We start from the raw sequence: 15,508 nt of genomic DNA, 5'->3' as shown, positions 1-15,508 counted from the left end.
CTAGAGTCGGCGTGCGAGAGATCACACGTAGGCAAGAGGCAGGGCACTTATGATTGAAAGATGAGGTAAGCAGTCAGAATTGGTTAGGGAAGAGGACAGTAGTTAGGATTAGACAGTGAAGCGTAGCTTTTTAATGAAAACATGACAGAGCCGCGGCTTCTCCCAGCAACTCGACCGACCCTCTTCCAGAAAATGAACAAGTGACAGAGAGGCGAGCTGAGAAAAAGGAAAGAGCTGAAGGCTGAGATTCAGACGTTCCTTATGCTGTGTTGGACTTAACTGGCATGTTGATTCATGCTCCGTAGGAATGGTTTGGCCGCCGTAACAAAGTCTCTTTTGCTAGAGCAATGCAGCAGAATGGACCCTCATTTATCAGAGTTGTTGAGCATCGGTTGTGGAAGTAAGACCTGATTTGACTGTGAAATAAAAGCAGACCAGTGTGAGACTCGCCAATCAAAATTTGCGGTCAATTTTCAATGTGTAATTTTTGTACAGTCATGTATGAAAACGCAAGAAAAGCATTGAAAATGTGTTTTTTCCAGCCTTCCTGTCATGTGAGGTTAATAAATTATATTGGATGCAGTGGAAACATCAAACATTCACAATAAAATCATGTTGTTGTTTTTTTTAAATACAAATTATTACAAAGTTGTCATTTTAAACTGTCTTCTGCAGTGAGCAGAGCTGGTGTTTATTAAACAGCTGCCTCGGTGTGGTTTTGGTGAAAATACTTTTTTGTTGTAATATGTTGGACCTTCTGGGTATTTGTTCAAAGTGTCACTATTTCACCACCTAAATGAATCAATGTTAAACACCTCACTGATTCTACAAATACTACTTCTCTCAGGAACACATGTCTACACTGAAGAGCGTCGCTTTTTCTGCAACCAGGTAGCACGGGTTGACGTGGTGCATTCAAAGGTTGAAAAAAGGCGGGATTTTTGAGTTTGCGACAAGCCACCCACCAGTCAAAGCTGGAAATCATCCAACTGCAGCTACTGGCCATATTTTAGTGGACATCTAGTGAATCATGCAGGAAAGCATATATTTCATGGCAACCACCTGGATCTGCATTGATCTTTAAATGTACACAGCAGAAAGAGAGAGAAGCATAGACAGGCTGCCGTGTGCTCTTGCTCTGAATTTAGATGTAACTTCCTTTTTTGCATAAATGGGGAACAGAGACATGCACTGTTGCATCCCCCCTTAGCTAGCCCTCCATCTTTCCGTTGACTTTCCCCATCTTTCCTTTCTCCCCTCTCATTCTGATTAATCAACACTTATCATCCACTTTTTGGTGCTAATATACATGCATTTAAATATATAAATACATTTGGGTAAGTAACATTGGGTATATTTTAAGCTTGTTTGGTGTTTCTGAGCGTGTGCATCATGTCAGCATTTGTGGGCACCGAGCGTATTCCAGCACTGCAGGGAAATATCTCCAGAATATGCTGCATGCTTTTTCTTTCCTTTTGTCTCCTTTCGGTGACAGTCACAAGTGTTTGATCTGCTCCTCCTTCCTTCTGTCTTCTCACCTTCTTTCAAATTCTTCTCTGCAACTTGCCGCTCAGAGCAAAAGGTATAAGGCAGGAGAGCGGAGCACAATTTTGATAAAGTCACATTTAGAATGTTGACTATATTTTCACATTCAAACTCAAAGCGTTTTTATCCAGCAGAGCTATTTCCGATGTGTTGAAAAGACGCTGAAAATTAAAAAAAAAATAATCTGCAGCAAGTGCATTTATTTTTTGTTTGACTTTTGCTGAAATATAAAAATCTTAACTGCACTCTAAGCCACTCTTGAGGCTTTAACAACAGCTGTGCTTTAAGAATAAACTAGAGAAAACAGACGACAGAATATGGAGACAATATCCATAAAGTATTTTTGGTGTAAACGTGTCCTATTCTGAAAAAAAACTGTAATCTCATCAATAGAGCGCCTTGTAAACCATATTTAAAGCACCTTTTAGCATACAGAAACTTCACTGTATGTTTGGACTAACAGAAAGCGGAAAACGGCACATAAATGTGAAGTGAAAGCAAACTGACGATGCTTTTATTATTGCTTTTATTATTTTTTTAACAACAAAAAAACCTGTGGGCATTTGCATTTATCCCCTTTTAATTTGATACCCATAATTAAAATCCATAACAGCAAATTGCAGGCGGGAGGCCCTTGATTAGTAAAAAGAGTTCAATTTAATTCCAGCAGCTCTGTGAAGGCAGCAGAGGTTTGTTGTAGATCACAAGTGAACAACAGGATCATGAAGACTAGAGACTACAGCAGATCAGGGAGAAACTTGTGCAAAAGTTCAAATTAGGGTTAGATTATTTTTTTTTAATTGCTACTTTGGAATCTCATGGAGTATTGTTTATTAAATCATTAGAAAGTGGTGTCGGACGACTGCAAAATCTTAGTACGGTTGTCCAACTTATCCTACCAGGAGAGCTTCAAAGAAACAGCTAACAGGTCCAGGGTAACCGTGGAGAAGCTGCAGAGATCCACACCTCAGAAGTATCTGTCGACTTGATTTGCACTCCACAAATCTCGCCCTTATGGAAGAACGTCAATAAGAAAGCCACTGTTGAAATAAAGCCACAGAAAGTCCTGTTTGCAAATATGTGGAAGACGTTTCTCAATTCAACCTGGAGAGACAGAGAGAGAGAGAGTGGTATTAGAAAGTTTAATTGACAAATGAAAGTCTTTGGTGCTCGGACCCAGGAGGAAGACGTTGCGCTGAAAACTGCTGTCAGAGAGAATGAGCCGCTGTGTATGAAAATTAGAGACCCGGACACTGGTGGTGGAGAGGATGGTGGAGACTGAATGGACATTGAAGAAGTCTTGGGCTGATGGTGGAGGAGGGGTGGAGGAAGGTTGAAGCTCAGCCAACGAGCGGACGCCGGTGAACAGCTGGACCTTATCAAGGGAGTGACGCTTGATGATTGGAGGAGGAGACCATCGCCAATTGGCTGGAATCGAGGTGCAGGACGACATCTTGGTTGGGCAGGTGGGATGAATATAATAGTCTTCCAGGCTGAATTTTCGCCTAGGCTTCATTTGAACTTTTTGGCCTACATACATTCTGTTAGAATCGAAGTCAAAGCCCGACCTGAAACCCAAATACTCTGACGTTGACGGACTCTATCCATCCAATAGGACTGAGCCACATATTTTTAAAATCAAGATGTAGATGTGCAGTAAGAATGTTAAAGACGCAGTTCCAGCAAATGGTAGTTTGATTAAATGCAAGAGATTTTTATTTTCATAAATTCGTAACGTATTATCTTCTTTCTTCTTTATAATTGTCTGCTTTGTGTTGGTGCATCAGGTATAATCCCTATAAAATGCATGAAGATTTTCGGTAGTAAGAAAATGTAAACAAAAGCATTATGAATGTTTTGATAAACACGATCTGTGTCCTCCGTTTGCAAAACCTTTGACCTTCTGCTACCTTTGAATCTTCTCGCTGTCCTTTGATGTCTTAATTAGCAAGCATTATAATTTAAAGTAGAGAGGCCTTCTAGGGAATGAACTACTGTCATTGACTGTAATCTGTGTTGAGTAAGATGCGGACCCCAGGGAACAGGTTGTAATGATCCACCAGAAAAAGGAACAGGAGTGGGAGTTCAATAACTCATTAGCCTTTTCCAGCCTGATTTGACACAGAGTCCATGCAGAGGGGACCTATAAAAAGTCAGACCTTTATTTTAAAATCACTTGATCTAGTCTAAATAGCATATTTACAATTTGCAAACTGCACTTCGACCTTTGGAGAAAAACACAGCATGAAGCTACATTGTGCTATTTTCCATATTTTCTTAACAAAAGTACTTGGTAATAAAGCTTCAAGCTGCTATAAATTTATCTAGAGCAACTTCCTGTTGACACCGTTTTCATCTCGGCAGCCTCCGAAGCATTTCCAAAACTACAAAGGTTACACGGTCGCTGTCATCCTCAAGCGATTTGCACTACAAAATATGATTTAGTAATTGGTGGAAGTGCGCTGAAATCTGAACGTGATGGCGGCGAGAAGGCCCTAGCAACAGAGAGAGGATGAAGGAAGCACGAGAGTAGGAGGGGAGGGGGAAAGATGCAGAACATCAATAAATAATGGCCCCGCTGAGGAGGTGGAAATATGGGCCTCGTTATCTTTGCACCGACGCCTTCATTTGCATGTGAGAAAATGAGGCTGCTCCTAACTCACACTCGCTGCATGCACACCTTTGGACCCACAAAGGCTACAGTATACGCTCTATTTATAGACAAAGTCATGCTTTTATTAATTTATTTTTTCTCTTTTTTCTCTCTTACACATTTATACTTGTAATATCTCCCATTTACCTTCCCCTACTTTAAAACTCCTTCTTGCAGCAGGTTACTACTGTTATGTCACTGCTTGGCTGCCATTTTGTTGCATACAAAACAAAACAAAAACATCAGCTTGAGTAATGAATGTTAACAGTACGTATAATCCAGTACGAGAACAACGAGTAGGTCCTGGACAAACACCAGGTGGATCCTACATAAATGCCCCAGTTATAACAGGTCTGCAGATTACACTTTATTTGTTTGATTCATTGCAAATTGAGGCACAGTTTAAGGCAAAATGAGCATGTGTGTCATTTATTTTTGAATTTTTTACATTTATTCCTGTCAAACGTGTTCAATCATTCATAATGCTAGCAGCACTTTGGTCCCATGGGTGCTTAAAAATGCCCTATAAGTAAAGCTGGTCCGATACGATCAACGTTTCACCTTCCTGAAAGACTTTAGGAAGGTGAAAAATTGAAAAATAGTTGAAAAATATTTTTCATGGAAAACAAGTGAGCGAATTGCAACAAATCTGAATTTATTCAAAAGTTTAGCTATTATTATGGCATTACGAAACACTTCTGGGTATTCTGGAGCAGCGGCTGGAATTAGGAGGCTGAAATACTAGCTCCCATCTGGCGCCCATCTGCATGCAGGAATCATGAGCAATTTTGCTTATCTTTTTTCCATGAATGCATCTCACTGAAGCTGACCAAACTCTGGCGAGATCCAACAATGTCGACTTCCTTAGGGCAACGCGGCTGCTTTCAAAGAGCTTCTTTAGGACCGAAAATATTTTTTAAAGACTCATCTTGTTGTTGACAAATCGTTTTAGTCTGTGTGTCCCTCGCAGCTGTTTTGGTTATTTGTGAGTCTTTCTTCAGGGGTTTAAGGTTTGTGAAGTAAAGTTTTGACCACATAGTCACATGCAGTGTGTTATTTTATTAAGATTACTATGTCAGTTTAAGACAGCCTAGATAGTAACGTCATTGCTTTGTAAGATTTTAATTATTTCACAACATTTGAGGAGCTTTATTCCTCGTGGAAAAATCTAAAGATTTAAGGAGAAGAGTTTATTCTTGAGTAGAATCTCCAGACACCTGAAGATGCCACGTTCATCTGTTCAAACAAGAAATAGATAGCATGTTGACGTCCAGCCATCATATCATTCCTGCAAACCTGACACCATTCCACCTGTGAAGGACGGAGGTAGCAGCATTATGCTGTGTGCGTATTTTACTCCAGGGGGATTAGTGCAGCTCATAAAAGAAGGAAAATAATAACTTCTCAAAACTTCATCCAGGATGTTAAAGTTGGGACACAAATTGCCTTGCGTCAGATTTTTATGAAATACACACAAAGCCCCGATTTTAGTCTCTTTGTAGGTACACCCTATAAAACGTGTGAGTAAGACGGGCTAGAATCCTGAGCCAGTCTAGTTCTGTCAGGAGGAATGGGTCAAACTTCCAGCAAATGACTTGTGGGAAGATAACCAAAATCATTTAGCAAATAAACACAATTTTGTCCGTCCTAAATTCCCTAAATCTTGAAAAGTCAAGGCTGCGACCAGAACATCTTCTACCACATGCTTGCTGTGCATTCTGTGGATTTTCCTCTGCAGAGGCTTTATGCTATTGAGAGTAAATTACACAGCTACCAGTTAGTTAACTTGTGAAGTGTTTTAATTGCACTGAATTTTATTTGTGGCATCAGACTAATGGGGTTGGATACAAATCCAGACTTTCAGACACATTAGTTTTAGAGTTTATTGGGTCTTTTGGCTTTCCAGATCGAGTGAACGATGTTGGTGAATGAGGTATTTTCCTCGCTGTTCAGTAAACACAGAGTTACTCACACTTTCAAGATTTTTATATCCACATTTTGCTGCACCTGCATGTGTGTGCGTGTGTGTGTGTGATGCATGCTGCCTCCCTTTCTCATTAACCAGTCAAGTCAACATGAATAAAAACTGAGGGAGCACCGTGATTTCAGATTTAGTAATTAATATTTTACTCTGTCTGACACTCTGCTTAGAGACTGAGAGCTAGCATAAGCGAGAGAGATAAGAGAGATAGATGATATGAGAGTTCACACAAAGACGGGGGTCGGCGGGAGTCAAGACTCAAGACGGATTCTGTGAGCAAACCGCTCGGTCAGGACGGCGAGAGAGCGAGAGGGATTATGTGACACGAGTTGTGTAATCAGCATTGTTTCAGAAGCTGCAGATGGGATGAATTGAGCCTCGCTGCAGAGGACCTGGGGACCGAGACAAAAAGTGTGGCTTTGACAGATCCAGCTGACTCCCCCCTTTTTCTCCTGCACCTCTCTCTCCCTGCCTGTGTCAGAGTGTTGTGACAGGCATGTCTTCGGTGTTGTGGGAGTAGCAGCCTTAAAGTGCTCATTATCCTGTAAGGCTTCATTCTGGGGGGCAAACAAAGGCTGCTGTGAAATTGCAGCCTGTGCCTCCTCTAAGGTCATGATGTTGTGAGAGGAAACACATACACAGTCCTTAACTGCCACCTCCACCACATCTCCTCAGCCTCCCGACTGACAAACACAGGAATTTCAGATCAAATATTGATACTTAAGAGCACACTTACACTTTACATACACACGGGCACCGACCAGCTGCTAGCAGACGGATGCTAAAAAGCGCAGGTGATACGTAATGTTTGCAAATTAAAACCAAGTGCATTAAATCAATTTTGAAACCTGTCACACTCAATTTGTTGTTTGTTATAACTTTATTAATAAGGGGTTCTTTTAATCAAGTTTTTCTTGAGCAAAACTTGCGATGCATGAAGACGACTGAGGAAGAAATGATGGAGGAGTGTGGTGGAGTTTAAAGATGACTGGAACTGCTGTGGTTTTTTTAAGTAAACATTAGAAAATGTGCACTTTAAAAATTGCTAGGTTAAAAACAAAGTCAGTCCTCGTCAAAAATGGGCCAATCATTATTAACAGGACTGAGTTATACTGGCTTAGATTTTCAACCCCTAAATGTTAAAGATGACTTCACAAATGCTGATGTTCGGCATGATGGGCAGATCTCATTTCATGTTGTTACATTTACTTCTCTTCCTTCTTAATCACAAATAGAAAAATCCCATCGTTGAGGTTAGAGAGCCTTCTTGCCATCACCCTAATCATTAACCACAGATTTTCTATCAGATTAAAGTCAGGACTCTGGTTAGGTCACTAGAAAGCTGCAATATTACTAGCAGTGAGTAAAAGCGTGTTGGTAAAAATAAAAAGACTTCTTTGTCTCTGAATTTGACATGTCTGTGAATAGTTTTGGGAACCATGGAAACATAAAAATCTTTTTTAATTTTTTTATTTTAAAGCAGAAAAGCAACTACTACAAAAGTGCAGTTATAATAATATATGGATCATTTTGTTTTTTGCAGCTTGAAGGGAGGGTTATTGAACTTTATATGATAATGTTATTGACCATCAAAAACATACCTAGAGAGTTGCTTTGATTCTGTCATGCATGTTTGAGAGCCGTGGCAACCGTTGGGGTGGTGCCTTAATGTTTGTCTCATATTTCAACAAAGCTCCTCCATGGAGCTTCAGTCCCCAGTAGTTCCTCCAGACTAGTGGCAGCAGCAATGACCTGAACTCATTATATGGTCGACTTTTCAGTCCAAGGCTCCTAAGAATGGTTGTAAATGGCATAATAAGAAGCATTGTTGTGATGAAAAGGGGAGTTTCAGAAAGAAATAACTTAAGACTATGCAGTTATTTGAATAAGAGGGCAAGATATGGACCTGATCTACAGGATTGATCATCTTAAATGGCTTCTGTATTGATCTAGGACTGAGGGCACAGAGGATGTCACTGGGGGACAGTCTACCTCCCTGTAGTCTCATGTTATCCTGTGTTTTCCTGTGTGATCTTAGGTCTTAAAATAATTGGTTAACTTACAGATGCCTATGCAAAGCAAACATCTGTAAATTGTTAGTGGGTTTATTTTGTTGTTTGTAAAAGGCTCAGTGGAGTCTAATGGAAAAAAAGAATCTAAAAGTTTTTGTAACACTGAAACACACAGCTATGAGAAAAATGTATTTGCAGTGGAAAATGGAAATTTGAAGAAAAGTCACTCTTTTGCCCTAAGTTATTGAATAGTGGAGAAACCTTTTGAGCCAAGCCACCAAGTCAAAACCTCACATGGTTTACACAAAAACAAATAATGACATTATTTGAAGGGAAAATGAGAAGAGGCAGCTTTGTCACTTGAAAATCTGCTTAGCATTTCATCTGTTGAATTACACTAGTTATTGTGGTGTTATGCAGAAGAGCAGGGGTTATGTATTGCGAGAGACGATTTGTTTTGTTCAAGTGACCGAAGTTTGTCCTCCAGGTCTTGACCGAGTGCCAGGTTTTTGGAGGCGACATCATTAGGCAGGTAGAGACAACTGTTCAGGCAGCTGTTAGCTCTCAGTGCAACACGCTTCAGCAATAAGCGCAACGTATTTGTTCCACAGCCAGAATGCACGGGGGACCGGAATAGTACGTTTTATATTGTACCGGATGTTTATAAAGAAACTAATCACAGCAAACATGGCTCCCTATTAGTGTCGCCGCCACATCTATAGCTTGGAAAAGTTGTATAATCATTGTCTGGGCCTTCCAAAATTGTTTCGGTGCTTTGAAGTATAAGCTTTTGTTATGTAGAGATGGTGTAATGTATAGTTGTGTGCTGTTAAGTTTGTGTTTAAATGAGAATGAATTGATTTGTGGTCATCATTTCTTCACTGTGGAAATGTTCTCTTTAGGTAACAGGTTCTCACTGACCTCCTTTGGAGCTCTTTACATCTCTGATGTTCAGAAAGAGGACGCCCTCTCCACATACCGCTGCATCACCAAGCATAAGTACAGTGGTGAGACGCGGCAAAGCAACGGAGCCAGGCTGTCAGTAATGGGTGAGCACCCGTTTTTTCAATTTTACTTCTGTTTTGTTTCACTTCCTCTTTTAGCTCATCAGTAATTGTAACCCAACCTCTACCCTCAGACCCCAGCGAGTCCTCGCCCACCATCTTGGACAGTTTCCAAGCCGGGGAGGTGTACGCCGGCCAGAGCATCGAGCTCCCATGCATAGCAGGCGGCTACCCGAGCCCCACCGTGCGCTGGCTGAAAGATGGTCGGCCGCTGCCCTCAGACGCCCGCTGGACCCGGCGCTTGACTGGGCTGACCATTAGCGACCTGAGGCAGGAGGACAGCGGCAGCTACGCCTGCGAGGTCACCAACAGTTTTGGCTCAAAGGAGGTGTCTGGACAGCTTCACGTAATAGGTGTGTGACACACACGCGCTCGGCGACAAATAACCTGACAGTTTCTCGCCGTGTCTTCTGAGTGAATCATCCTGGCAGAGGGACACATTTCTGAGCTGTCTCCTTTTTGGTTTGAGGCGCAACTCTCCGGCGGTCACACTTCGAGTGTGTCGGTAACAAATGTATGTGAGCTGCTTGATGCCCCATCATATCAGCCCTCAAAAAGAGAGACAGGGGCAGTAAATTGTGGAGTGTGACTCCATAACAAAGCTGCCAGCACCATTCACCATCACACACACACTGAAGCTGAGGAAGATAGAAAAGAAGACAAGGGGTCACAGAAGGGACAATCGGACGTCCAGACAGTGTTGGAATGACATTATCTGCGATGTAATAACAGGATAATAAGAGCAGGTTAGATCAATGCAAGAAGTATACAAAGAAACAAAGGCAGGAAGGCGAGACAGAGGGAGAGAATGGGAAGGCAGTAGGCTTTGCCAGTGGGCACATCATGGCAGCACACTCTGTGACTCTGACAGGGTGAGAGGGGGGGTTGGGAGACGCAGCGATGCCCCCCAGCATACACCACCAGCTGCCTTATTGCTCACTGACATTTACACACACACACACACACACACACGCACACACACACACACACACACGCACACATACACGCACATGCGCGCACTCTCCTTAACACACAGGCACACTTATAAACACACAAGTGGACAGAGATGTGAAGAGATATCTCCAGCTGCTTTTTTAATGAGTGTGTCGAACTGATTGAGTCACCACTGCTGATTGTGCCCTCTCTAACCGTAAACACCTACTGTACGTTTAAATCAGCATGTCATCATGTTAGCCTAGTGTAATAGTCTGAGTGACGTTTTTACATTTAAAATAAATATGTTTAATGTGTTGGTGGAGAATCCTTGACCAGAGATTTTGTAGCTCATTTTTTGGTTTGTCATGCTCTGACCTGACTACAGTTTATCTTTTCTACTTTCCAGATAAATAATACATTTAGCCATCCTATTAATTAAAATTAAATAATGTTTTCTTAAAAACAACTCAAAGTTTCAGCTTTTTGCATGACAAAAAATGTCTCCATGTTATGGTATAGAGGTAACTACAAATAAAACTCAACTAAAAGAATGAATGACATGATGTTTTATTGACTTTTTTTCCAGAAAGATTCAGAATAGCAGACTTTTTTCTTTTTGTTTCACATATGAAAAGATATATTGTGTATCATTTTACAAGATATTATTATTATTATTATTATTATTATTATTATTATTATTATTATTATTATTATTATTATTATTATTATTATTGTGTGTCTGAGAGAGAGGGAGAAAGAGAAAGAAACCCACAAACTTTGGAAATATTTCACAAATATAGACAAAATTATTTTGATGTGAGCAGTCTTTAGCATTAGCACTAGCATTAGCGTTACTACTAGTGAAGCCAGATGCTGACCTGACCCATATTTCCTAAAAGAACATATTAAATGACAGAAGAACACACCTCACCGTTTGCAAATGCATCAGATTTTTATTTTTTGCAACTGGCCAATCCCTTTTCAGGGTTGTTCAGGTGTAAAATTGGTAAATCTTCCAATTTTGTATCACATAGTATAACTTTTTTTTTGTGAATAATGCAATTAATATTTTTACTAAGTTTACTAGTAAACTCATAAAAGCACTCATAGCACTCATAAAAGGAACATTTAAGAACTGTAATGTATGTATTGTCTTAACCGATTGGTTGTGTCATAATCAATTGACTGATAGTGTTTACTTTCTATAAAGACAACATAAAAGAAACAACAAAAAGGAATAGCTTTATTGTTCTGCTTTGCATGTCTGGTCTCACCTTCAGGAAGTTCATTCTGTCATCACATGCTTATTTTTTTAAAATGTTTTTCCAGATCCACTGCGAGTGACGCTGTCTCCCAAGAACCTGAAAACAGGAATCAGCAGCACCCTGTACTTCACCTGCACCGTGGAGGGTTCTCCAGAATACACCATCAGCTGGTACAGGAACACTGAGCCTATTGTTCCCGACCAGCACATCTCCATACAGGGACAACACAACGACACGCTGCAGATCACTGCAGCTCAGAAGTTCCACTCCGGAGCCTACCAGTGCTTTGCTTCCCGAAAGGGCCACACAGCTCAGGACTTTTCCATTATTCTCTTAGAGGGTGCGTGGACAAAGGCCGGCAGGATGCTTAATAAGAAGAGATGTCTACAAAAATGAATTGGTTTTAATCACGGCTTTTTTTTCCATCTCCACTTATCCTCTCTGTCCCCTCTCAGACGGTACTCCTCGTATTGTGTCTTCCTTCAGCGAGCGGGTGGTGAACCCCGGCGAGCCTTTCTCCCTCATGTGTGCTGCCAAAGGAGCCCCACCGCCCTCTATCACCTGGACTCTGGACGATGAGCCCGTGGTGCGAGATTCTACCTACAAGACCAGCCAGTACACCCTGTCCGACGGCCTGACCGTGTCTCACGTCAACGTCAGCAGTCCACTCATTCGAGACGGGGGAGTGTATCGTTGCGTCGCACGAAACTCGGCCGGTAGCGCCGAGTACCAAGCGCGCATAAACGTAAGAGGTGCCTGTCTGCTTTTCAATATAAATGCACTCACACCTGACTCTATACAAACATGCAGGGCTTAGATCAAAGCAAATATCATTATCTATCTATCTATCTATCTATCTATCTATCTATCTATCTATCTATCTATCTATCTATCTATCTATCTATCTATCTATCTATCTATCTATCTATCTATCTATCTATCTATCTATCTATCTATCTATCTATCTATCTATCTATCTATCTATCTATCTATCTATCTATCTATCTATCTATCTATCTATCTATCTATCTATCTATCTATCTATCTATCTATCTATCTATCTATCTATCTATCTATCTATCTATCTATCTATCTATCTATCTATCTATCTATCTATCTATCTATCTATCTATCTATCTATCTATCTATCTATCTATCTATCTATCTATCTATCTATCTATCTATCTATCTATCTATCTATCTATCTATCTATCTATCTATCTATCTATCTATCTAAAACTAAGTCCACCCTTGCTGCCTTCCTAATATTTAAAGGGAAAGGAGAAAGCATTTGTGTTTTACTGCAGTGCTAAGGCCGGAAGACGCTAGCAGACTTTAAGGAAGCAACTGTTGCTCTTCAACAATCTGAGAAAGGTTATGAGGCCATTTAACAGCATTTTTAAATCCAACCTTTTAAGTCTTTCCAGTCGGAGTAAATTCTCTCCAAATTAAGATGCTCAGATCAATTATAAACAAAAAAGCAGGAGCTTGAGGAACATGTTGCCTGTAAAAGTTTATGTTACCACATTTAATAAAGATTGAACAAGCTAGGCTTTTTTTTGTTAGGATTACCGGGTGAGAGCCTTTTCCCTGCAAAAAGATTAGGGGAAAATATACGTGAAAATATACTCGAGTTGCCACAGGAAGAATGCGCAGCTCCATATCTGGCGAAAAACAAGCACGCCACGTCGGCACAAACTGGTGGTGGTGAAGTGATGATGTCGGCTTACTTTGCAGTGAAAAAAGACCGTTGCATTCACCAAAACATGTCGATGGGTCTGTCGGAAAGACGTATAAACACATTCGTTCTCATTTCAATATACTGAAGAGCAACAGAGGAGAAAGTCTACAAAAAACTACTTAACATGCAAGGGGTGTACTTAGTTTTTCTATAACTGTCAATACAGTCATGGAAGCACTCTTTTTTCCTGTGACTGTATCTACACTATGTTGCCAAAAGTTGCTCAACCATATTATCATTGAATTTGGTGTTTTAATCATGTCCATGGCCACAGCAGCATAAAAGCCAGTCAGAGTGATTCTGCAAACATTTGTGAAAGAATGGAGTTCAGCGACTGTCAGCATAGCATCGTAGTTGGACGATTTGGAACAAGTTCATACGACACCGCTGTTGGTGGTATGATAGAAAGTGGAATTGACTGGAAACAACAGAAACTTGTGCTGAGGTACATAGTGTGCAGAGGTTGCCAACTCTCTGTAGGCTCAATTGCTTCAAAGTGTTTGTGGCCTTCAGATTAGCTCAAGGACTGTTCCAACACGACTACACACTAGTACAATACCAAGGTCAGTAAAGATCAGTTTTCACTCTCCTGACTCCAACCAGACACAATAAGTTTGGGATGGATTGTGGCAAGCTAAGTTCTCTTTTGCAGCATCAGTGTCTGACCTCACAAATGCATTTTCGCACCCCAAACCTTGTGAAAAGCTGCCAGAGAAGAATTGAAGCTGATGTAACTGGGGAGGATGTGTGGCATCATCTTAAACCCTAAAAAATGTCACTCAGGGTGCTGTGGTGGCGCAGGGGCAAAGCACAACCCATGTATTGAGGCCTTAGTCTTTGTGCTGGCGGTCGAAGGTTCAATTCCCAGCCTGGTGACATTTGCCGCATGTCTTCCCCTCTCTCATAACCCTCGTTCCTGTCAAACTACTTTCAAATAAATGCCACTAGAGCCAACAAAACCTTAAAAAAAAAAAAAAAGGTCACCCAAGTTCACATGGGATGGCAGATGAGCAAATTTCTTTGGCAATATTGTGTATCTATCAAACCAATGTAGGTAGCTAGCTAGCTAGTTTTCTGTCTGTATTTACTCATTTAGATACATTTTAAATCTGCTTAGGGTAATTAGATATTAACAAATATCCTCAGTCAGATTTTAGCAATGGGGGCATAACTAACCTTCCTCTCCACTTGTCAATTTGCCCCAATCACTCCATTCCTCAACTTTTATCTCTTCACCTTTCGTCCCCATTGGCTGCCCCTATGACCTCCGTCACCTCATCCGCCCTGTTCTCCTACTTTCGCGTCTGTCCCTGTGTCCTCCCTCCATCCCCTCCCTCTCTTCCCCGTGTCTCCAGGTCCGCCTCGAATTAGACCCATGCGAGATATCACAGCGGTGGCAGGCAGAAACACATATATAACATGCCGCGTGATTGGCTACCCGTACTACTCGATCAAGTGGCTGAAGGACGGCATGCAGCTGCCTGATAATCATCGTCAAGTGGTGTTTGAGAACGGCACCCTGAGGCTTACGGACGTGCAGAAGGGCGCCGACGAAGGGACCTACTTGTGTAGCGTTCTGATCCAGCCCCAAGTGTCAATCAACCAGACGGTCCATGTAACGGTTAAAGGTAAGAGTGAGGAGAGAATAGCGGAAATTATAAAAGTGTCCAGTTGCAACATCTGAAAAGAGCCGACTGAAAGCAATGTTGAATTATAGAACCTGCTGTTTCGTGGCCAGTAAATAATCTGTGAAGTTCTGTATGGAATCATAAACTCTTTTTAAATAGAAATATCTTGATATCTGCCAGAAAACTCAAAATTGGTCATCACTGGTACTTTTCAACATGATAGCGATCCAAAACAAATGGCTTCACCAAAAAGTCATCAACCTCTCTGAGCTAAAACCTGTAGAAAACCTGTGGAATGAGCTAAAGAGAGGAGAGCATAAGATCACAGCCGGGACTGTGGATAATCTATTCTAAAGACTGTACTAAAAAGAACTAAGCGTTATTTACAAAATAGAATTGTACAACTTATTTTAATAACTATCAGTCGATTCTCTGCGTATCTGTACACAAATCAAGGGATAAATATTTGAATTTCCTTTTCGTTTGATCGCCATGGATACGTCACAGTTCAAGAATCTCTGGGATTGGTCTGATTGTAATAAACTCAGACTAATTATGACGCGTGCAATATTCCGACTTGCAACGGCAGCGTTATTTTTGATGCAGATCAGTGGCGTTTGCTGATGTTCTTTTGTAAATTCGGGATGTTTGTGTCTTTATTTTGTTCAGCTCGACAGTCGGCT

The 15,508-nt window shown here is 41.0% G+C and overlaps 1 protein-coding gene across 4 annotated transcripts in view; it reads left to right on the top strand.

Annotated features, from left to right (window-relative positions):
* The window catches only part of LOC103475741 (cell adhesion molecule DSCAML1-like), a 70,887-nt gene that overhangs the window by 28,808 nt on the left and 26,571 nt on the right, over positions 1 to 15,508 (top strand). For 3 of the 4 annotated variants that reach the window (XM_081615694.1, XM_008427583.3, XM_008427582.3), the window contains exons 4-8: positions 9,094 to 9,240; positions 9,330 to 9,608; positions 11,521 to 11,796; positions 11,912 to 12,208; positions 14,553 to 14,825. In XM_081615694.1, coding sequence (XP_081471820.1) covers positions 9,094 to 9,240; positions 9,330 to 9,608; positions 11,521 to 11,796; positions 11,912 to 12,208; positions 14,553 to 14,825 — 1,272 coding nt within the window. Of the gene's footprint in view, positions 1 to 9,093; positions 9,241 to 9,329; positions 9,609 to 11,520; positions 11,797 to 11,911; positions 12,209 to 14,552; positions 14,826 to 15,508 lie in introns of those variants that run through there. The other variant, XM_081615695.1, reaches the window with a different exon arrangement.

This window comes from Poecilia reticulata, chromosome 14 (assembly GCF_904066995.2).
Source record: "Poecilia reticulata chromosome 14, P_reticulata-male-v2, whole genome shotgun sequence".
NCBI classification, from domain to species: Eukaryota; Metazoa; Chordata; class Actinopteri; order Cyprinodontiformes; family Poeciliidae; genus Poecilia; species Poecilia reticulata.
The sequence above is the reverse complement of the archived record's forward strand: the minus strand, read 5'-3'. Positions and strand labels throughout refer to the sequence as shown.